This window comes from Acipenser ruthenus, chromosome 14 (assembly GCF_902713425.1).
Source record: "Acipenser ruthenus chromosome 14, fAciRut3.2 maternal haplotype, whole genome shotgun sequence".
Classification (NCBI taxonomy): domain Eukaryota; kingdom Metazoa; phylum Chordata; class Actinopteri; order Acipenseriformes; family Acipenseridae; genus Acipenser; species Acipenser ruthenus.
In genome coordinates, this window is record NC_081202.1 from 26,501,385 (window position 1) to 26,525,215 (window position 23,831).

General features: G+C 39.3%; 1 protein-coding gene across 5 annotated transcripts in view; it reads right to left on the reverse strand.

Annotated features, from left to right (window-relative positions):
• The window catches only part of LOC117419926 (DENN domain-containing protein 5B-like), a 76,819-nt gene that overhangs the window by 20,237 nt on the left and 32,751 nt on the right, over positions 1-23,831 (reverse strand). For 2 of the 5 annotated variants that reach the window (XM_058986256.1, XM_034926440.2), the window contains 7 exons: positions 20,468-20,577; positions 14,277-14,943; positions 8,321-8,508; positions 5,613-6,149; positions 3,320-3,551; positions 2,020-2,170; positions 1,522-1,612 (listed from right to left, as the gene is read on the reverse strand). In XM_058986256.1, coding sequence (XP_058842239.1) covers positions 1,522-1,612; positions 2,020-2,170; positions 3,320-3,551; positions 5,613-6,149; positions 8,321-8,508; positions 14,277-14,943; positions 20,468-20,577 — 1,976 coding nt within the window. Of the gene's footprint in view, positions 1-795; positions 907-1,521; positions 1,616-2,019; positions 2,171-3,319; positions 3,552-5,612; positions 6,150-8,320; positions 8,509-14,276; positions 14,944-20,467; positions 20,578-23,831 lie in introns of all 5 variants that reach the window. The other 3 variants (XM_058986255.1, XM_058986254.1, XM_058986257.1) reach the window with 2 other exon arrangements.

Below are 23,831 nucleotides of genomic sequence, written 5' to 3' on the forward strand. Positions count from 1 at the left end.
AATCAATAAAGCCAAAGACTTTCAATATACTTTTACGTTCCCCAGGTTGTGAGTAAGTAATACCTCTGATTTCATAAAATAACCCTGAGGTATTTAGAAATCTACTAACAGTATTGTTTTTACAGAAAAGTGAAAAAACTGTGCTATGGAGGGTGAAGGTTCTGCGCAATCCCATTTCTGATGTATCTGCTTCTGTTTCAGTTTTACTGTTCAGTCAGTTTCTGTGGGACCAGAATCATTCTGTGGGTTTTACGTGATCTTTACTTGTATATGTATTTATACATGTGATAACACGATTAGTTGTTTATTAATTATTTAATGGTAAACCATATACTATGTTTATTTCATCCGAATTAAAAAAAAAATAAATAAATAACCCTGTTGGTACTCAAGTATTACACAGTAAAGCGTAGAAAATCAATGTACATTTAAGTGGTCAGTTAGACTTGATTTAAATGCTGAATTTGAACAATAATATCCATGTAGGTGCACCCTACAAGCACCGGGTAGCTCTGTAACACCACATGATAGCTTTTGCTTTACATTTGCTAAAATAACAGGCTTAAAAAATGACTGTAAAATTTTTATTGGGTCATTTTTCTTCTGTCAGCAAAACAGAGCTTGGGGCCTGTAAATGTACTCTGCCACGCATAGTTCTGTCTTACAATTTTGCAAAGTTAACATCCTTTCCAAACCAGACCAATTTTCCCCAAAACCTCATATCAACACTTCACTCTTGGGTCAAAAAGGGGATTCTACAGACTCAAAATGCACCTCTATAGCACCTTGATATACCAGACAGCAGGCAGAGAAGGACTTTTTTAGGAGGTTGTATGGGAGGGGTGGGCCCTGATCCCACTCCCAGAATGCCATTGAGTTCTGCAGGACCAGACACCCCTCTACTTGCTGTTGGGGTGGATGGGAAAGCAGACCAATGGGGTACCAGAGCAGAGGTGAAACAAATAAGACACAAAGAAAGCAAAGCAGCATGCAGATGAATGCACAGCACATTAAAAGGAAAAATACTTAAATAACAAAAAAACTAACAAAGCAACACTGTATCAAGTGTCTGTGTTCCACTTAATACTATTTCTAATCTGTATTATGACAGATATTAGTCAGCAGAATTCCACTGATGCATGAATTCCTATTATATATGCAACATTTATTTTTAGACCACTGTTAATGTTTTGACTGTAGTTGACAGTGGTTTGCCACACAGCTAGGGTTTGGGTTGGGGCTAGACCTGTGGTTGGTGCTAGGGAGCTAGGGTTAGGGTTAGGGTTGGAGCTAGGATCATGGCAGAGTAAAACTAAACCAATTACAGTACTGGATTGATCAACTGGAACACAGAAACCCTTTGCATGGCAATAAAATCAATTGCATGTAACAAACAATCCAAACTGTATGAGAAGAACGTGTTTTTCAAGAGAACATTCAAAATGATGAAAAACACAAAAATAACACAGTCAGAGAATGGAGAGGAGTCTTGGAAGCCAGGAACTACAGTAAGGGAACTACCTCTCTTAAATCATTGTCCAGGCCCAGGTGCTCGGAATGTTGTCTGAGGCGGTCTTTCCTTCGCTGGGCTGTCCCTGTCCGACTGGCCCACCTGCTGAAGGGGAGGAAGTGAAACACATCTCTTTCTTTTCTTAAGAAATACATGACAAGTGCCAGAATTCATTGCAAAAAAAATAATTATTATTTGTATGAACTGCATTTTAAATGTAAACCAGACAAAGGCAGTTGATTAGCTTCCAGGTGCAATATTATTTTGTGTCTTAAATCTGAAAAGGTTCAATAAAGTACCTAAACAGTTTTATGTTTTGTCTGTTGTTTTGACTGATGTTCAAGTCTTTGAATGTTTTCTGAAGGAACTGGGAAAAGACACTTTCCTGGAATTCCATCATTTCTTTGTAAAACCTATACACTGCAGAAATCACCTTATTGTTTCATCTCACAGTACAAGGTTTAGGTCTATATGTGTTCTGTGAGGTAGTGTAAAGCTTTCATACTCACTTGTTATTGGTTGGTCCTGCTGCCAGCACATCGGCCTGCAGCTTTGGAAAGAAGCCCTGCTCGTATTTGCCTTGCCCGATCTTCATATCGAGCAGGTGCGGGTGGATAGCTGTGTGATCGATCTTCATTAGCCGCTGCTCAATAGACTGGGCTGCAGATAAATGAATAGAATAGATTGAACATTGACATGACCTGGACCAAACACACTGAAGGAGTGACACTTGGGATGTATGTTGCAAGGAAATACTCCCTCTGTAGTGCAGAATACCCCTCCTGCTGCATATCAAAGCTCTAAAAGCCTCTAATGGTGTTCACCAGCTATTTCAAAAGACTTGTTACCATTTTCATTTTGTTTTTTCTCTGGATGGTGGTTACGGATGGTGCTTGTCCTAAATGCAAGATGATTGAGGTTATTGAAAGTCTTGTCCGTGGTTGTACTCGCTTGCATGAAATGTGGTCAACAGGGCATAAACAGACCTGTCCTTCATATTAAGAAACTAATGGGGGATTCATCTTTACTGGGGGATTCCACCTTCAATAAAACTGGATTGGAAGGACTGAGCAAGCGATTTGAGCTGAGGAATACCCAGTGAATGCACACTATGAAAGAAATCATCAGATTAAATGCAGCTAAGCTCCCATTTAAATGTTGGACAGTATATAGTAATAAATCTATAACTATTACTGTGTCAATTGATCAAATAAAATAAAAAAAATAGGCAGGACTACATCACAGCCAGGGATCTTTAATGAGAATAATTACCAGACACCTGATCATCTTTACATAACACACTCCATTATGAGGCTAAAACACACGGTGCAAAATCTATTGATTTTTCCTAACTGTGATCCAAAGTGCTGAAACAGCAGCAAGCTCCAACTGATCTACTCTCTACTCACCTGGAAAACAGAAAAATGGCTCTGCTTTCAGCAGCATCTGCAGTAGTTAGTGATTTAATTAGTGTCAGAAACTTGCTTCAATTAATAATGGCAATGATGATCTATACAAAACTGGGTGGCTGGAGACCTGAAAACAAGTACCAGTATTTGTCAGGGTTCCCTTAACATTCACATACTTCACCTTTGCAGTCCTTAAAGTTTTACTTAAGCCTTAATTAAAATGAGCAAAACTCCAAATAAACTAAGGTTACCCTAATTTAATGATGTCCGTTTAATAAAACAACTTTTACAATAAAAGTATCCTGCTTTGATTTTGGATATTATAATCAAATCCATGCCAGTTAATGTGGACTGGGCTATTACCTGTGGGGACTAAAGTATCTATACCGTGCTCTCTTACCCGATTCCTTTAAGATGGTGCTTTTCTGGTAGTTGGAGGAGCGGAGGTTTGGAATGCGCACGTTATAGAGCCTCATCTTCTCGATGCGAGAATCGAAAACTCTGAGCAGGGGCTCCTTGTCCTCCCACTGTGACATGATCTTGTTGTCGATGAAAGTGGCGAACATCTGCGTCTCAATGAAGTGGGAGAGGAAGGGGAGGTATGGCTCAGGCTGGTCTGACAGGAACGAGGCCTGCAATGCACACCATGACAAATTAATCAATATAATACTATTACAAAAACAGTCACCAAGTGGCACTGTGCTCTATATACAAATCTAATCACGGGGAGAAATATGCAATTGAAAAGGCATAAAACACTTTGGACATACTGGTATTATTACTTTCTTGCCCACACCTACTAAAAACAGCAAATTTCTTACATATTTTTTTTGTCAACTAATTTGTGTCTTATTTAGACACTGCTCATTTCAGTTAAATTTATTGAATAAAACTAATTGACTTTAAGCTTATTTACATGATTAAAAACACATTAAAAGCATCCAAACTCTCCTTTACAGCATTGAAGTGAAGAGGCTGGGCATACAAGAAACTTGTGTAAACAAAGAAAGGCATTCTTTTTCCTTTCTTCTAATATGTTTTGTATCCATGTCCCTTTTCATGTTAGGTGCCTCTTGATTGTTACTGTACACTTTGCTCCCTGAACTGTGAAAAACTTGCCTTTCAGCGCTGGCCTGCATTAACTGGTTTGCAAACATTCTTACCAACAGGCAGGTAGACTCTCTGCAATTCCTCTTTATTTAATAGTGAAAGAAGGCAGAAGAGCTTGAAGACTGACTTCTTATTCAAATACCTGATGCTTTTGTGAAAAGCCAGCTTCCAGCTTTTTATATTTATTTTAAATAGGCAAAGACAGTATGGTGATAAAACTTTCTTCTTATTATTATTATATCTGGTGTACCTAACAGTAACAGTTAGATGTATAGTTAATTAGCTGATTTACTGAATAAAAAAAAAATCAGTATAACCGTACTACTAAAATGCAAAATTGGTCACACATCTCAAAGATTATTCATATTATTAAATACTAGGAGTGGGCACCAATATCGATATTTTGGTATGATATCGTTCGAGTTCAGAAATGATAGCCATTATTTAAAAAAAAAAAAAAAAGAAGCACTTCAGCCTAACCCTTTACCCTATAGGGGATGTGGGTCCTAAAATGTAAGTATTGCTGTAAGAACCTTAGGAACCAGTCTTCCAAATTCTGTGAAAAACTTTTGGTTTAAACCCCCTTGAAATTTGAATTTGTGCTATATGTACCAAGTTTAGGCCGTAATAACTTGCGTGGGGGGACTCCAAAAACTCACCCAAAAATATGTTTGGATGGATGTTAATGAGATCTACAAGCATCAAACAAAATATGTTGGTATCCACGGATTCTTTGGCAGATTTTTGAAGTTGTATTTGTCATGCATTCGAGCATTGCTTATGGCCACTTTGGTGAGGTTAAAGTACCACATAGTTCTATCTAAACTGGCTATTTCTTCCATTGTGCATTCTCTGAGGATTGATCTAGAGGAAAACGTAACAATGTGGGCTTCCACTGGCACTAGCTTGGAGCTGAGGGGTTATGAACTTGCATATGGGACTTGGGACTTTGTTGTTATGATGACACATTTGAAACTACCAAAACCTTACTTAGTTGGATATTGATATCAAAATGCGTGCACGATATCGATATACAATTTTCATATTGTTGCCCACCACTACTAAATATAAAAAAGCAATAAACAAATAAATGTGTCCATTTGTAGACTAGTAATCCTTATAAAGGCATACAATTATTATTACCTGCTCTTGTGTCTAAAAACCTGGTCACATTACCCTATTTCTCAATAGAAATGTCAAACTTTGTTGTCTGTCAGAGAGCATGAGCTTCACCGCTTTCGGTAACCAAAAGGAAGCATTCCCAGTAGCAGGACTTAAAAGCAAGACTGCTGCAAGTCCTGTAACCGGGAATGAAGCCAATGTCTCCATTTCCATTTTCATTTCAAAGATACAGGGTATTAATGCTTGTGACAGAGTAGCCGTCTGTCGTGTGGGTGTGTGCATTCACTGCTGAGTAACAGGCAGGAGATCGAGACAGAGAATAAAGCTGATACGCCCTGCAGGTGAACAGGATTTATTTACATATAAAGTCAACACACAGAATAGCTCAAGTGACACTACCAGCAAATATTTATTTTGCTAATAAACACGTGTTTGGCATTGAAACACTCGGCACTCCCTACCTTATCGAAGTTATGCATTTGCTCACGGTTGGTAAGCCAGGATTCCAAGTCCATAGCGCTCTGGATAACGAAGGCCTCATAGTCGGCAAACATGTGTGAGAAACGGTTGGCAAAGACCTCGCGGACCTGCACGTTGAGCGTGGCGTCACGCAGCTCCTCCTCCTCACACTGCAGCCTGCCATCTTTCTCCTTCACCGTGCTGCCGCCCAGCGTTTGCACGCGCCCCACCGTCACCCCCGTGCGCTTTGCCAGGGCCTGCAGCCGCTCCACCGTGGCATTGCCCTGCAGCAGCTCGAAGACGGCCAGAGCGTCGCCAGGCAGGTTGCCATTCTTCTTGTCATTGACCAGGTCGTGCAGCGCCAAGCTCTTCAGCTGGGTGGCGCTCTTGCTGCAGTGCAGGCTGCCCTCGGGAGGGATCCCGAACTGCAGCAGGACTGCTGAGATCTCCTGGATGAATTCCAGTTTGTTGGGGAACTGTGGGAAGTCCTCTGGGAGCTCGATGAAGTGGTTATCAATGTCCACAAAGCAGAGATTTGCCTTAAAAAAAAGAAAGTATTTAGTTTGTTCCAGTTTACTGGCAACTTTTGTTTTTTATGAGTGGGCAGAAAAGGGGAAAGAATCAAATACCACGGAGTGTGTTTAGTAGACCCAGCAGTTAACTCAATGTTTCACTATCTCAATGGAAATATCTCATGTTTTAATGTATGGGATTTCATCTGAGTGAATACAAAATCGGAATCAGAATGGGAATGGGTTCCTTTGGAATGGCAATGTCATATAATTTAAATCTTGGATGCATTCAAATTACTTAGATTATAGGCAAGAAACAAAAAAAGACAATAAGGTATGACTAAACAGAGAAGTACATTTACAGTTAACACATTTAAAATATCTTTGTAAGCATGCAATTAGTTTCACAAAAAGAACAGCTTCTGTCAGATGGCCTTTTGAGGCAAGGTGACAGCATCACCTCTGACTGCAGAACATTAGTTATAACATACAAAATTTTATTATGGATAGCATAAAAGTTAAGAAGTTAGCAAAATCTGTTGCCTGTCAGCAGGTTGCTGTTAACTACAGTAGCTCAGATGATAATAGCTATTTGGCACTATGGCTAACACAATGGGAGCATTTATTAACAATGCATTACTGAGTCACCTTGATGCTTTTTTTTTACCAGAACATTTGTTGCTTGTAGTAGCCGTGTTCACAATACTATTTCTTGGCATTCCTGATGCAGGATTTTCATCTAACTAAAGAAGTCACAATTCGTGACATACCACCGCAAAAAATAAATAAAAAGCTGATCTGTTGCTTACTTAAACAGGGTTTGATTTAAATAATAAATCAAGTGTTGAAGACCCTGTAGAAAGCATACTGTATGTCAGAATCCCGCCTGAGGCAAACGTGAATAGATTCTATCTCTTGACTCTCTCATGCCCTCACAGGTGCTGGCCTGTGGACGAGGTACTGCAGCTTTGAAAAATTCCCATTGTCCTAGTCCATTTTCCCCCCCAAAGAGTATTGCATTTGTCCACCAGAGATAATGGGAAGACTAGGCATGAGCAAGACTGGTAAAAAGCTACCTTAAAAAAAAAAAAAAAAAATGTTGTGGTAATTTTAACCCCAGAATGAAATGAACGCAGACCATGTCACATTTAGTTGTTAAATTGCTGTTTTACATTCATATCATGTCACCACCTATCTATAACCTTATCTATAGTCTGCCTTGGACAAGAAAAGGATAAACAAGTACAGAATTATAGTTCTATGAAAACAATGAAAATGTTATTAAATTGGTGATTCATTGGTGTTGAATGACCCAAATTTAATCTGGCATAAATACAACTGAACATTTCTATAAAATTACCTCTTTTTTTCCCCCCAGAGCGATTGTTACGAATAAAGACAACCTATACCCAATTTACTGTAATTTAATCTAGAAGTCAGTTAACTTAGATTGATACACTATGGGAAAAAGCGCAATTGCTTTCAAGCGACAACTCCATAGAGCTTAAAGTTTTAAGAATAAAACTCCCGTTCTGGCCTTTGCCTTTTCTTTTTAGCGGATTGGATGTTTTCTACAACCTTGTTCAGCCTAAAGCTAATGCCCCTATCAATACTTCATAGACTTTCTAATTCTAACTTGGCATTCACAGATCTGTAGGAAAAAAGAATCGGGAAAAAGGAATCAGAAAATTGGATTTAGACGCCAAAAACTCCCGAGACACCCATCTCTCGCACTGCCCAAGAAAGTCTGTGACAATTAACATTGATGCATATAGTTGAGGAGATTAGGAGTCTTTGGAGTATACAGTGGATGCTCATTAAAATGTTATCTCTTTCACACACAAGTGAGTTTGTGCCTATATTTATAAGCTAGAGCTGGGAAAACTTGGCCTGGGTCCTGGAAAACCATTGCTCCGAGGGCTGCATTTTATCATCAGCTGAAAGATGAACTCTTCATTCATCGAGACTATTAGGGCTCGAAATGTCTAGGTATTAACTTCCCAGACACAACACAGGCTTTACCAGACTGGTTTACAGTTTCTGCATTTCTTAAAAATAAATGTATTCAGCAGATAGCACCTCAAGTTAAAAGTCTTGCTCAAGGATACATGTGAGCATACAGGTACTACTCAACATCCTTATATGCAAGGACACTATGGAGCATTCAGAGGTAGTATATATAGAGCCTTATGCTTTACCTCCTGTGGCAGCTCCAGCTTAGAGCGGTCGGTTCCTTCTTTTGACTGAAGCCCCATCAGGTAGGGCACAGGGGCATCGAGGAAGTGAAGCAGGGATGCTGGGAGGATGGGAACGTACACGTGTTGCCATTGGAATGGGAAGAGTAGCGTTGTGATCCCTTCTGCCACTGTCATCAACCGCTGGTAATCTGGGCAGAGAAAGGCAACAATGTGATGAATAACTGGATCTTTCCTGCATTTATCTACAAGCAGACTAGCCAGCCAATAACAGTAAATTAACAGGACTGATTTGCACTTATCAGTATACTTTCAAGATTAGGGTTTATACATATGTACAATCTTACTTTTACATGTTTATGGACTATTAAAATGTATGCACTGTCCAGTATGTCCAGTTAAATCAAATATAACCCAAGCCTCTCACTTAATATGCAGCTTTTCCCTTACACATCACTCCTCATAAACCATTTGCGATAAGTAAATCTACAGTAAAAAGAACATTTGACAGGTCACAGCACACCAACATACTATTTGCTATTCTCTGTTGATCCTAATAAACCAACAGGGAAGTAACAAGATTTTTTTTTTTTTTTTTTAAGAACAGAATACAAAGTTAAGGTTAAGTCCTATTGATATGCGGTTTTGATACTTTACACACAGAAAACGTGGCCTTATTTTGGTGCAGCCTTTAATTTGTCCTTGAGGAAACTCAAAGGAAACTTTGGCATGCTTTCTCAAACTGACAGCCTTCAGTATCCGCCAGGGTTTTGATACATGCAGTAGTTGTTTTTTCATTATTCAAGGTCTACTTTTTTTCCAAAGGCACCAGGAAGACACAAAGGGCATTCTGTATGAGGAGCCAGCAAATATATTGCTACAGGTGTTCAGAGCCACTGAGGGGATTCTATCAGTCAACCCCAGCTAAAACAAGCCAGCAATCACGCCAGCCATCTTCACTCTCAAGACTGCCCTGTCTTCAGCTATCCTAGTGATTGATGACAGAGCAGTTGTGATTAGTGATTTTCTGCATGCACCATTGCACTGTAGTTTATGTTCAGCTGAAGACAGATTCAGCATTTCATCTTTTCCACTAGCAGCAGTGTATCACTCCATATCTACATATTCAGCATGCTCATCACTGGGGAGGGAGGTGGAGGTAGACAAAAAGATGTTTCATGAAGACGGTCTCTTCCAACATATCCCTGCTCCATCAAATTTGTGAAACTCTAAATTGTGTTGGCATTCTATAAGCTCTTCATTGAACTGCTGAAAATGTAATTTAAATGTTGCCACAACAATACAATGAGTTAAAACATTAAAAACATCAACAATTGACCTTAGGTTAGAAAAAGGATGCGAGTAATGCTAAGCAACAGGGACAAGCATGCTACCAGCAAACCTGTCAACTCTCTCGTATTCACCAGAAGTCTCCAGTATTTTGGACCCTTCTCCCGGGACAGATCTTCTCCTGTATTTTGCTAAAAACTCCACTGTTAAACCCCCTTATGTCAGCAAACCTTTAATGTCTGCAAAAGTCATGGCCGGTGTGTAATTACTGCAATACCCGTCTGTACCTAGCTGGGTTTAGGACAATGGGGAGCCCTGTAGCAGGCATGCATTCAGTGCAGGAGGCAAGTTCACATACTTAGCCACACACCTGCACCACCCCCCCACTCCTGATTGGTATGTATGTACCAGACAGAGCAAAGGTTTAATGAGTATATACTGGAACAGCTGTAGGAAACAACTGCACACATTACCGGCTTTTATGAAATATTGATTGTTTTTTAATTATCACAGATTTGCAATATAGACCCTGCTGGTAAACAAAAAAACAAAACAAAAACACCCCACACAGCACCGATGGAGGTTTCTACTCCATCTCTAGACATTAAACCCATTCCTGCACAAAGCAAAGAACATCCTGCTTGACCTGTTTATGAAGAAACACTGACGCAGAAAGAATATCAGTTTCTTATGCAGCTGAGAAACATATGAAAGTATCAATATGAATTATGTAGAACAGAGCTGAATATAAGGATGCATTTTTTAAATTATTTCCAATAAGTTCAATTAGGAGTTATTGTTTCAAATGACAATATATAACCCATTTTCACGAATAATATTTTTGTAAATCTGAAGCAGTTTTATTGCCAAAATAAGATTATTTTTATTCTGTTTGTGTAGATTTGCAGAATATTTTATAAAAGTGAAACTTAAAATCGGCTTTATGTTAATTAGACTTGAGGTTTTCTAAATGCTCGTATCCAACACAGAAAAACATGTGTGCAAATAACCTTTCTACCTTAACAGAAAAGTGTATTATATACTGCTTAATACTACAGTAAATGTGAAATAATGTTTAATTCCCAATTAAGATGTATTGTTTTTCATAAATATATATTTAATATACCAGTATTTTTTCCCGCGTTAACAGAAAAATGTAAGGTGTCAGCCTTGGAGTAAATGGGCTGACACAGTTGATCTAAATTCAGAACATTTTCAGGGAGCATCTGAGATCTGCACATGAAACAGAAGTGTTCAACTGGACCATACCGTAGGTTTGCAATCTCTGCTTTAACTATATATATGGAAAAAAAGATGATCTTATGTCACAATCCCTTAGAAATAATTCAGTACAAGAGGCTTTCCATCACCTTTGTCTCAAGGGCAATTAATGATCCAAAGCCAGGACTCATATGAAAAATAAACCCATTCGAGACAACTCATTATCAGTGAGGTTGAGTTAAATATTCTTTGTTCAGGGCTTCAATCTGATGTGTGCTGGATGTCCTTTTCTGTTTCATTGCAAGTAAAACTTGAAAGGATCGTGTTGACTGAATACTGAAATGCTGTTTTCCTGTGAAGTATTCATGTGATAAATGGACAATGACTTTATCCGACTAATTCCAGTCTGAAATTAATAATAATCATAATGATAACACTTTGAACTGACAACAATAACGACAACTTTGAACCGTGACTCAATCCAGTTAAAGCCCTGAGGAATTAACCTGACCAATGACAACCCGAGTCTAATACACAGCGCAGTCAGTAACTGTGACCATCTTCAGAGAAAGGTTGCAATTAAAGTTGCACTATGGGGTTTTGCTTTAATACATGTATCTGGGGTCAGCTGATCTGGAGTTTCTCCTTAACATTCCTAATGTCCAGAGTCATTCTGTCAATGTTCTGTTCTGTCTCGCATTCTTTCAACTGCAGATCATTGATCAGGTAGCAACATGTATTTACCCAGCACAACAGTTTTATGTCAAGAAGTATTTCAGTTTGTAATTTCCCAGGAGGACTGCTCCTCTACCTAGCTCGGTACTTTCCTTTATAGACAATTAGAGCATAAAAAGCAATTGTCCAAGGTTAATAGCCTGTGCAAATCCTGTAATAACCTGAAAGTTGTGCTGATTACCATTTTGTGAGTTCTTCAGGTAAATAAAAGACAGCAGGGCACTTATACTAAGAAAGGGTGGCTGCCAGTCTCATAAGGGCACTAGACGCTCTCAAAGGGCAGACTTAGTACAGCCATGGCAGTACCCTCTACAGAGGTGGTAGATAGATTGATGGACTGCTCCAAATGTTGTAGATTTGATTCATTACGTGTCTGCCTGCACTGGCTGTCAACAAACTACTGTGTTTAAAGCATGTAAGAAACAGGGATTTGTCCTGCAAGCCCAGAAAAGCTTTGAGATTTACAGTCAAAGGCTGTTTTGGTCTAGATAGAAATATCAGCTGACCAATGTATGGCTGTTTATATTTACTTTTTCTCATTTTCTGTTTTGGTCACCACATCCTGGTGACTTTCAAACTCAGAAGTTTAAAGCAGCCCTGTGAGCACAGTATATGGTTGACAATTCTACGGTGTATACTGTCTGGGAATTCTGACAAGCTCAGCTAACCCAGTGGAGCTCTTCTGTAAGACATTCCAAGGAAGAATCTAAACAGCAGCCATGGGCTGAAGAAGCTCCCTGCAGCTGCCCAAAGCACATGATGCATGGCAAGCTTGAAGCATAAATGATTCATCATAAAGCAGTTACGATGACAGAGTGTCGTGTGTAATAGTAATGGACTCAGATTAATTGGTTCAGTTACTGAAAGGATATGGACAACAGCACTGCAGTTCTGAGGCCATTAACCACCCAGCCTTGGCCATCCTTTACCTTCACAGGAGGCTGTGTGGTCCAGTGGTTAAAGAAAAGGGCTCGTAACCAGGAGGTCCCCGGTTCAAATCCCACCTCAGCCACTGACTCATTGTGTGACCTTGAGCACGTCACTTAACCTCCTTGTGCTCCATCTTTCAGGTGAGACGTAGTTGTAAGTGACTGCAGCTGATGCATAGTTTCCACACCCTAGTCTCTGTAAGTCGCCTTGGATACACTTACAGCATATCATGTAATGCGAGCCAAATACTCAGCTATGCTACAGCTATCCATCCTGATTTGTGTTTAGTTTCGTTTAGTTTGACTTGAAATTCTGTACCTAAAACAAGTTCTAAACAGTTACTGTGGGTCAAACTATCTGCTGCACCTTATTTATTTTCATGAGCATGTCATAGGAAATATCATAGAAAATGTGCTGCTCTTGATAAAAATCAGTAACATTTTAGTTTTATTCCATGAGGTATTTGATAACAGTGGTATAACTAATCACGGGCAGTAAACTACTCAGCATTAAAAACCTGTTGCTTGTCTTCTTTTTGTATAATATCAAAACTTTTATCATGACAATTGAGGTTCTAACATTACTGTATGAGAGTGGCCCCATAAAGATTTGCAAAAAATCTAAAGAATGTGTCTGCTATGATGACAACTTGATCCTTGAAAAATTGGATTCCTGTATTTTGTCATGCAAGGGCAGTACCAAGGGAAACATGCAAGAGGCTTTATTGAAATGATTGTCAGAGCGCTTGGGCGGCTGACCACATCCTATACCCATCCGAGATTTCATTTGCTTTTCTTTTTATTTCTGTGTTCTGTGGCAGAGTTACATTTGGTGCAAAGACATGCAGGTTTTCAAAGCCTCTCTGCTCAATAGCCTCACCTAGCAAATTACCAGGATTACTGGTCTATTATGGTGTGCAACAATCAGGCCTCTTTGAATACCACATCCTTATCAGCCTGAACCTAATTAGGACTGCAGGGAGGACTATTTTATGGCTATTTACTTCTCTCTCTCTCAGTGTGTGGAGGCTGAACCGACACCATGTGGTACTCCTGCTGCTACACTGGAGCTCAGCGCACATGGGAGGGGAATGGCAGGACATGTCAGCAGTGCCCAGAGGCACTTGGCAGTGGGTCCTCCGCTGCACATTTTCATTTATAGCCTGGCTGGAGCAAGTAGATGATTAAAAGCACACAGGCCTATTAGAGGAAACGTCTTATCAATTGTAAACAGTAACATTATGAACCGTTTAGGTCTCCCACCTAGCAGCAAACCCATGCACCTGGCACAGCTGCTATAGGAACAAACTGTATTGTTTTGGATGGGGGTAGTTTAACAGAGGGGTATTAGGTAGGGTACACCTACGAACCTCCTCCAGATCCAAATGGAATTTTGCTGGGTGGGAATGTGACACTGCTGACAGAACTCTGACATGATTGAATCAGAAAGAGAATATAACAAAAAGGACATGGAAAAAGGTTGTCCAGAATATAACGCATAGTTTATTACATAACAGTTATGTCAATGGGGCCACTCTCATACAGTAATGTTAGAACCTCAATTGTCATGATAAAAGTTTTGATATTATACAAAAAGAAGACAAGCAACAGATTTTTATTGCCGAGTAGTTTACTGCCCGTGATTAGTTATACCATTGTTATCAAATACCTCATGGAATAAAACTAAAATGTTACTGATTTTTATCAAGAGCAGCACATTTTCTATGATATTTACAACAGCAAAAAAAAAACATTTCTCTGTCTTTGCAACTCGCCTGGCTTACCTTGTGAGTAGAGCAGGATCTGCATCTCCAGCAGGATGCAGGTGAAAACCTGCACTAGGTTCTCCACCCCCAGCAGCTCAAAGACCTGCTTCAGTGAGTAGTCTGCGAGGGGCAGCTCACTGGGGCTGGGTCTCTGGCACACGATGGGCTCGTACACTCCATGGAACTTCAGGGAGCGGCCGGGGGCAGGCAGGGGCACCTCATACAGGATGTTGTGGATGTAGCTCTCCAGGGGGAGGGGCGGTGGCTGCTGGGAGCTGACGGCCCGGTGGAGCTGGGTGAGGAACTTGCGGCAGGCCTGCATGAAGGGCAGCGGGGTGATGAGGCAGAGGGCCTTGGAGACATAGAGGGTATCGCGACTCATATCGTAGGAGCTGCAGCAGTGGAGCTTGTTCAGAGAGGTGGCGTCGCCTTCATCCATGCTGCTTGCCAGGGAGTCCATGCTGCAGGAAGACGAGGCACAGACGCTGCCTGAGTGTTCAGCGTGGTGCATCTGGTAGAGCGTCTGCATGGCTGTGCAGATCTGCTTGCTGGTCACCTCCTCGTAGAACGTCAGCACAAAGCCATACGTGCGCGAGCCATCTTCCCGGGTTATGAGGTACGAGTGGAACTGCGGCTCACGGTTGTCCACCTGGGTCCTGAAGGAGAGGCCTTTGGGCATGCAGAGCTGCAGACAAGAACAGAGTTATACCGTTACTGACACAAAAGAACTGTGGTTTTCTGGAAGCGTCGTTTAGGCTACCAGATGTTCCTAGAAGCTGTCCTGTTTCAATAAAAAAAAGCTTTATGGAAAATGAAACTGAAGGACACTTTGCTTACATATATATGAATGACATGTATAAAAATAAACTATCAAGAGTGGATTTGCATAAGGTGTAAAAGGTACTTTTTAAAAGTAATGACAAACCCATGCTGACTGTAGAATCATCACACAACCCCACAGAACCTTTTTATCTATGAATGATAAGGTTCAATATTTTGTCATTCCAAGAAAAATACATAATGTAACATTATTCAGCTACTGCTTCAATCCCAAAAGACAGTTTGTATGGAACAGCATTAGCCTAGAGCTACTGTCGTCTTTTTTTTTTAAAATAATGTCATCCTAGACAGCCTCCTTAAATCATAATTACCATCCAGTTGTCAGGTATAATAAAACGTCCATGTTGTACATTTAACCATCTGCCCACAATGCAAGTAAATATTCAGTGTTTTCTTAACAGCCGGAGAGTCCTGCATCATCTGCCAAGGTACTTCAAAGGGCCAGTTCACCACACTGAACTCCAAAGACCACCACTGATCAGCTGCCTAAGAAGTCCAGACGGAGACTTCCAGGGTTCATTAACTTGGTAACATCCATTGCTTAGGCAGGTGAAAAAAGGCAGTTACCTTGCAGCAGGAATGGAGTGCATTATTAGCCAGACAGCTCTGCAATGGCAGTCTAATTTCCAATTTATAAAAAAAGTACAGTAAAGGGACATCAATATGAATCGTTAACAGTGCTGTGTGCAGATCTATCATCTATATTGTGGGGGACAGAAGCTCTGATTTTTGCGATGCTATGTTTGTGAACACCCTGATGCAAAGTAAGATTGAATTCCTGCTGAGGATAAACTGGATTATGTTATTCCACTGGTACATGATTTTGCACAGGCTGGAGGATTAGCTCAAGATACCAGGTCTGCAGGGCTGCTGTAGGGAGTTAATGACATCAAACCCTAGCTGTGCCTAAGAAAGATGGGATTCAAACAGATACTATGCATCTGCACTTTGCTTCTGAGCTGGGAGGACTACTGTACCACCTGTCAAGTTTGGAATCTGATATGAACCAAAAGGGCAGATTCCTCCATATATCCCCCAGAGCCCAAACTTTACACAACTTGAGCCACAATATGACCTAAACTCCAGATTACGACAAACATGTGTGGAAGAATGTCCTTAAAGTTCCTGTTTCTAAGTGAGATATCGCCCCAACCTGGGAAAAATAAGACAGAAGCATGGGGGCTTTAAAATGCTTATCATCCAGAACTTCAAAACACTCAATCAAGTTCTGAGGTAAACCTTAAAAAACTAACTCAACATGTTGGCCAGTACCTTCTTTAATATGGCTGTCAATTAATTAGTACTGATAAGTAGTTTATGGCTACTGCAGCCCCATTTCTCCCACTAGAGGTCACTTTGAAACAGCTCTTGAATAAATAAACTCAACCCAAGGAAAACCACTCAAAAAGGCGCAGTAAATCCCATGGAACAGATTCAAACCACTAAACCATTTGGTTGCACTTGAAAGGGAGAAGACTTCTATACTTCCATGAAAGAGAACTGCTTTGCAGTAAGGCAGTTGAAGATTTTATTTCCACAGTCTCTAGGGATGGTGGTTAGGTTTATTGCTTTCACTCTACATAGTATAAATCATCTCTGCCTGCTAATTAAATTAATCCAGTCATCATTCCTCACAACTGTCATCTAAAAACATTTTTAGGGTGAATGTATTGTACAATTTCAACATTATAGGAATTGTATTCGTACCACTGTTACTAGGGTGTAGGATACTTTCATTGTGTGGGGTGGTTTCAAAAGCCACCCTCAGCAGAAACCTCATCCAGGAATTCCGTAACAATCCAAAAAGCATGGCAGCAGCTTCTATATCAAACCATATAATATCTCACCAGGGGCTTCCTACAGTTTCAGAGGACATCATGAAAAAGTTACGGAAGCAAGCCGCAGTCCATGTACAAAAAAAATTGTACATGGAGTGGTGGACATATTTTGACAATTTCCTATTGCTTACAATAATTTAAGGGTTAAACTATGACCCCCCCCCCCCCCCGGCGAACCATCCCAAAACATACCCCTGTGAAGAGCTGGTGCACTGACCTTCAGACCCTGCTCTAACCTCATTGTCTCCAGGAGGTAACAATCATTTGTAATAGAAGAGCTCTGTAGCTGATTTCAGTAAAATGCCGCCACATATACTTTAAAAGACCCCTCTTATAATATATATTGTGCTTGAATAAGCCAGTAATATCATTCTGCTGACAGCAGTATTCCCATCTGCCTGAAAGACAAACTTGTGGCAATCAGGTTCAAAGAGGGGTGCAGTAAACAAATTCGATATGGTCCAGTGTAAAATTAAATTTGATTGTATTGCTGTGCAGCTGTAAAATTATGCAATTTCATGAATCTATCTTTTTCTGAAAGGTTTCCCCATTTCCAATTTGCTTAATGAGAACACACTCTCATTATAATCAACCATAATGACTGTATTGCCTTTTGTTGGCGAGTGAGTTGAGCTAGAAAAAAAAGCAATTATCCAAAGCCTTTTATCCTAATCCCTACAGGACCATTAAGATCTATGTTTTTTTTTTTTTTTTTTAATTCTTTTATTTTTTATAAATTTAGTAGTCACCAATTGTTTTTTTTTTTAAATCATTTTCTCCCAATTTAGAATAGCCAATTATTTTTGGGCTCAGCTCACCGCTACCACCCCTGCGCTGACTCGGGAGTGGCGAAGACGAACACACGCTGTCCTCCGAAGCGTGTGCCATCAGCCGACCGCTTCTTTACACTCTGCAGACTCACCGTGCAGCCACCTCAGAGCTGCAGGTAAGGGGATGAATGCTGCACACCAGGGGTTGTTTTATACAGGTGCACATGCACAGATTACCACTCAAAAGGCTTTAGCATTTTGAATATCACAATACCCCTGACATTTTCAGCTATGTAGTTTAAAAAAAAAAAAAGCAAAAACAAAAGACCAATAAATAAATTTGTATTAGTTCTTTGCTAATAGCATGTAGGAATATGGTGTGATAAATGCTCACTATTGTGAGTTTATCCTATTTTTACCATGCTTTAAATAATTATCTGAACCAACATAGGACGCATGCAAATGCAAGAAAAAAAACCATTCGATTATATATTGCACTGTGCTAAGTAAGTGCAGACTACATAGCAATTACTACCATACCCATGTTTATTGCCTATACTGTAATACTGTAATAACATTGTCTGGGTATGTGCCGAAGCTGACAGGAGGTATTCCATCTGTGAGTCTGCTCAGAAATGAAACGTAGCGCCTGCAGTTTTTTTTCCCCTACTTACATTTTATTTTACTGAAGGGAAAAATAAAGTAACTTTATTGGTAGACCACCACTCCTGCCGTCCAATGCAGTTCAAGCAGACGAAGTGCTGGGGGAGAAAACTACTATTCACTTCTGTGCATTTCATCCCAAGTCAAATCAGTATGACAGCTTTCACCACCAAGTGAACACAGGACAGCTTTCACACAACACTCTGTTTCAATTGTTTTACTTATCCTCATGTGCATACTGCTCTCACGAAAAGGTAGAGAGATGCCTGGGTCACAGTAAGCAGAGAACCCGACAGAGAAATTATAAATTATTCAGAAACATCGACTGAGTCACTGAGGCTAGAATGGAAAAAATGACCTCAGCTCACTTTCCATTTCAGCATAAAGACCATCCACTTATTCTATTCTATGATAGATTTTGATATATTAAGCAGTTCTTTGTGCAAAATATTAATTCATTTTTAGATTTAACCACATTTAAGATTAAAAAGCATAAAAAATAAAAAAAACACAGGCAAAGTAATGAGTGCTCAGGGAAGTAGAGGTTTAAATACAGTAGCGTCTTAACATTCAGCAATGTTGCTCAACATAAGCTGCTTATGATTTCAGAGCATTCAGTTGTTCTAAATAGCAGGCCTTTCTTAAAGCAATACTTTCTACCCTCTGAATCTGCAAAATATTATAATTGTAATCATTTTTCATGTGGCTATTATGTGTTCCTAATAAATGATTGTTTCAGCACTCAGGGATGGCATGTTTAAGAAAGCCATGACAATTCTCTGACCAAAAGCCTGAAACAGTGAGTTAAATAAGACTTAAATACCTAATTTCACCCTTGTGGTCATTTTTATATTGGCCTCAAATTCAACCTCTCTCAGGATGCCCTAAACAGTAAAATATGCTGTGGTGAGTTCATTTAACGTACCAACTACCACTATCCATAAGAGCAGGAACAGTAAGAAATGATGATTAAGACCACACATCGCTGTTAACTAACATATTAAGAAATACATATACAGCAATTCAAAGGGTTTAAAGAATTTCTTTAACAGGCTCTATCTTGTGCTTATTCCAACAGCCTTCTAATATAATAAGATAATATCCTGTTAGTTGTCACTGACGCCTCTTACAAAGTGCATAACAATAGTTTTAAAAACTCATGTATGGATGAAATAATATTGTGAAAAATCTTACTGTTGGTGTATAGCCAGAGAGATATGCAGATGTTTATATAATATGTCCTCAAGCATTAGCTGATTTAGAGCCACTAACCCTTTTTTTCTAAATCCTAGTTTAAAGAATATGTAACATTCTGTGCTTTCTCTGTGCTTCCTTTTCTTCTTTTATTAAATGAAAATAACAGATTCCTTATCTTCATTGTAGACCGCTATGGACAGTTGGGGAACTTCAAAAGACTCACTATCCTACCATTCTGGGGAAAAAAGTCTATGTCCTTGGATATTCTATATTAAATGAAGATCACTTATGTTTCCTTTGTAAATGCAACTATTTTTAGAGTGTACATATGCACCAAAGCTACACGTTGTATCTTCCATTTAAACTTCCATTGATTCAACTACCCAGTGTTTTGAAACTACATCTAGATTGGTATTGTTGCAGTTGATATGAGAAGAGACTCATATCTCCAAGTTCAATGTACAGCAACTCTTCTCATACTGTAGAAGTAAACGTTGGTAAAAGCAACATTTGAGTTAAATGTGGTCTTTAGCAATCACATGGGGGTCCCAAGACATCACCTAAGGGAGGCTAATGGTGTTAAAATCATCTGTAAGTGAAGCAAACCCTGGGTCCCCACTGCACAGGACACTTAGGAGACAAGCTTGTGCTGCAGATAAGGAAACACAAGCCATAATCCTTTGAAGAAAGATGCACCAAGCAATTATATACAGAAAGAAAGAAAGAAGGAGTGTGCCAAATTTCAAATGAAATCTCCCCCAGAGTCGGAGCCCAAGATAGAGTTCAACAATGCTAACACCACAAGCGACATCTTAACATGGACCAGGCAAAACATTCTGAATGTTCTTAATAATTCTAGGACCAGGAACACATTTTGAATTCTAAGCTTTCTGTCACTTACCATATTAACAGCATCTTGGTCAAAGGGGTTCCATTCAACAGTCTCTGGGAAATGAGCTAAAACTTTGGACTTGAATGTTCTTCTCAGAGGGCTCTGTTCAAAGTTTTCCCCTACAAGGAAAGACAAAAATCAATCAATCATTCATTCTGATCAGTCATGGATGGACTGACAAATCTGTCAATATTCCCACATAGACCAAAAGATAATCAGAACATTATGTTTCAAGCCTACCATCCAGGGTGCCTGGATCAGTACCCCAGTTTATTTTATATTTTTCCCCTTTGGCTATGGACCCTTTATGAGAGTGTGTCACCTACTCACCCTTCAATACACCACAGCATAGAGAACACAGATGCAAAGAGACAGATATTTTACTTGGCAGAGGTTACTCTGCAGATATCCTTCAAACAGTCCAGCCCTCTGGATGAGAGGGGATAACACTTCTTTACAGTGCCTCCAGCAGGCCTTAGTGAAAGGAACAGGACCTGACAGTTCTGGAGTGGAGTGGCCTAGCACTGGAATGAAATGCGACCAGTGGCAAAACACAATGAAGGCCCAGAGAACAAAATGACATCATGCCAAGACACAAAGACAGATTGGCTCTGTAAAAGCACTGTGCTTGCAAATACCACAAGTTCCATTCCATGACTCACAGGCTATTTCTTTTCCAGTACTTTACCCACCCAGCATTCTCCTCCCCAGATGAGTTATGCCAACTGTATGCCCCAACTTTCCATGAATCAGGTTTACCTGTAAACCCAAGTGAAGAAAAAGAAAGCAAGCAATTCCTTTTCTTTCACCTGGTAGTCTTTGACTGAGAGTAAAGAGCTCTGAAAGGAAACTTGTCATGTATTGCATCGCAAAACCAACAGTGGCCCCTTTTTCCTTTCACTCCGCTTAGGGAGACCTCAATGGCAATGCTGACACCGAGGAATTTGCTCTGTAGAGCATGAAGCTGAAGTGCACAGTCACTCTCCACACTGTGCCGCACTTGAATGTGTTCTCCCTTTATAATCACCTGATGTCAGTAGGTTTTAATGAACAAAAAAAGCATCTAAAAGAGGCACTGAGATATGATAAGATCGGGTTCCAGATAAGATGTATTATTTTGCTTGAGTAAAATAATAGGCAGGTAAAAAGCAACAAAACCTGAAAAAGATTTCTGTGTATTAACATCATTGTTAAGTAATGATAAGCATTTGGGCTTAGAATCACCCTTATTTTACATACATTCATTCACAGAGTCTTCGGTTGAAAACAGATTTTGGCCTATATATATATATATTAAAACAGAGTAATGAGACACAATGTTTCATTATAGAGCATGCAAAACAGTACAGCACAGGACTCAGATTGTAACAGTGTCCAGTAACTTTGTTTCACCAAGTTGATGTATTGTGCATTGTCTTGAGAGACATGGTGTTCTCCATTAATTCCCTTTTCTAATGGCTTTCACATGTACTGAGAGCGAGTGTCAACCATTATGTAAGTGAATTGATGCAGATTTTTCATTGCACGCAATGGTATGTATTATAAACTGAGTGAACAGTTTTGTTGTTTATTTTGTTGCATCAAAGTACTGGCTCTGTGTTTGTGTGTGTGTGTATTGTCTGGGCTAGAATGCAGTCACTTGTCCAGATTAAACAGACTTGCAGGCTTTGTGTCTGGAAAGGACTGAAGGGAACGCTTCTAACTTTCAATCAGACTTTCTATAATGGTTTCCTAAAGTAGATACAGTAGTACATGACAAAGCATTGGTTTGCTTTCAAGAAGGAATGGGAGAAAGAGTTTGAAATCCCTGTCACAATCTGTATATATATATATATATATATATATATATATATATATATATATATATATATATATATATATATATATATATATATATATATCAGACGTTCTACTGGTACTGTAGGGATGAAGCGGTCCTTGAGTTTAGAAAGCTTTGTGGTAAGATCTGAGAAATCAATATTCATGCAATACATGCAATACAATTAACTAGGCTAAAAATTCATTGATATTGAGTAACAGACCAATCAGAACTCCCTTCAAATCCTTATGGAGTCCGTCATATAATTAAGTAAAGTTATTCTTCAAGTGAAGAATAATTTTGTCATTAACTGTTAACACAAATCCCTGCTAATCAGATAAAAATCTATTTAAAGCGGGACATTTTTCAACACCTCAGCTGCTAAACCCGGAAAGTATTTTGAATAATTTTCAATTTACAAATTAGTGATTTTCAGATTATTTATTTTTTTCTCCAATCAAAACAGTTAGTATGAAAATGACTTTTCATAATGATAATGCTGTACAGTATCCTGTCAGATTTAAAATAAACATTGAGATTTTTTTTTTCTAAAGATTCCTGGAGAGATTCTTCAAAGTGAAATTGTTTTTATTTCCCCAGGGATACCTACTGTATCAGCTTAGTATTCAAATGACTAGTGGTATCTTCTCAGAATGCAATCTCCATTCCTATGAGGTCCTGTTCAATGGCTGTAGCAACACACTATGTACATTTAAAAATCATTAGGATCTGACTTGTCCAATGAATTGTAGGCCTACAGTAAAACCCCAGAGAAGCCCTCCATTGCAGCCAAGCAGAAACATCAGTATATGTGCACGTGTACTGAACACACCTTTGATTTCACTGCTACATGTCTGTTATCATTTATCTATGTGAAGTATGGGCAAGAAGATCTCACTGTTTTTTATTTTTCATTTTAAAGTCAGTGCAAATCCCAATTGTAACACCTCAGCTGTTTTCAGTTCCTGTTTGATTACATTATGGTTCCAACAATCAATTTCCAGCAGCTCCATTCATTTTCTCCTTGGCTTTATTTTAAAAGATTAAATAACACACACACATTTCCCCAGGACTTTAATACTAGGAGGAAGTTTTGAAAGAATGACAGGATTGCCTTTAAGTTAGCTAGAACACAATACCAACAAGGTCAACACTAGTGAGTAACACAGTACATGGGAAAGAAACATGTGGGTTTGGGAAGCAGCACAGTGAATAAAGGAAGCAGCAAGGAATACAAGGAAAGGGGATTTCTAAGGAACAAGTCTGCCAATCAGCTGCAGTGTTAAGACCCAACACCCCGAGATAACCTCCTTCACCAATCAGATCTCCATGCAGAAAGGAAACAACAAATTCATTTCAAGTTAAGGAATCGTGTGTTATGTAGGACAAAAGTTTTTTTGTTTTTTTTTTCATTCTTTCTCTGGCAGACCTACATTAATATGTGTCAAACCACCTACTCACTACTCAGTGTTTACTCGTAATTCCACTGGCTTTAATCCATCATTATTCAGGAACATGTCGAAATTAATTCAATCTAAATCCTTGGGATTTTGT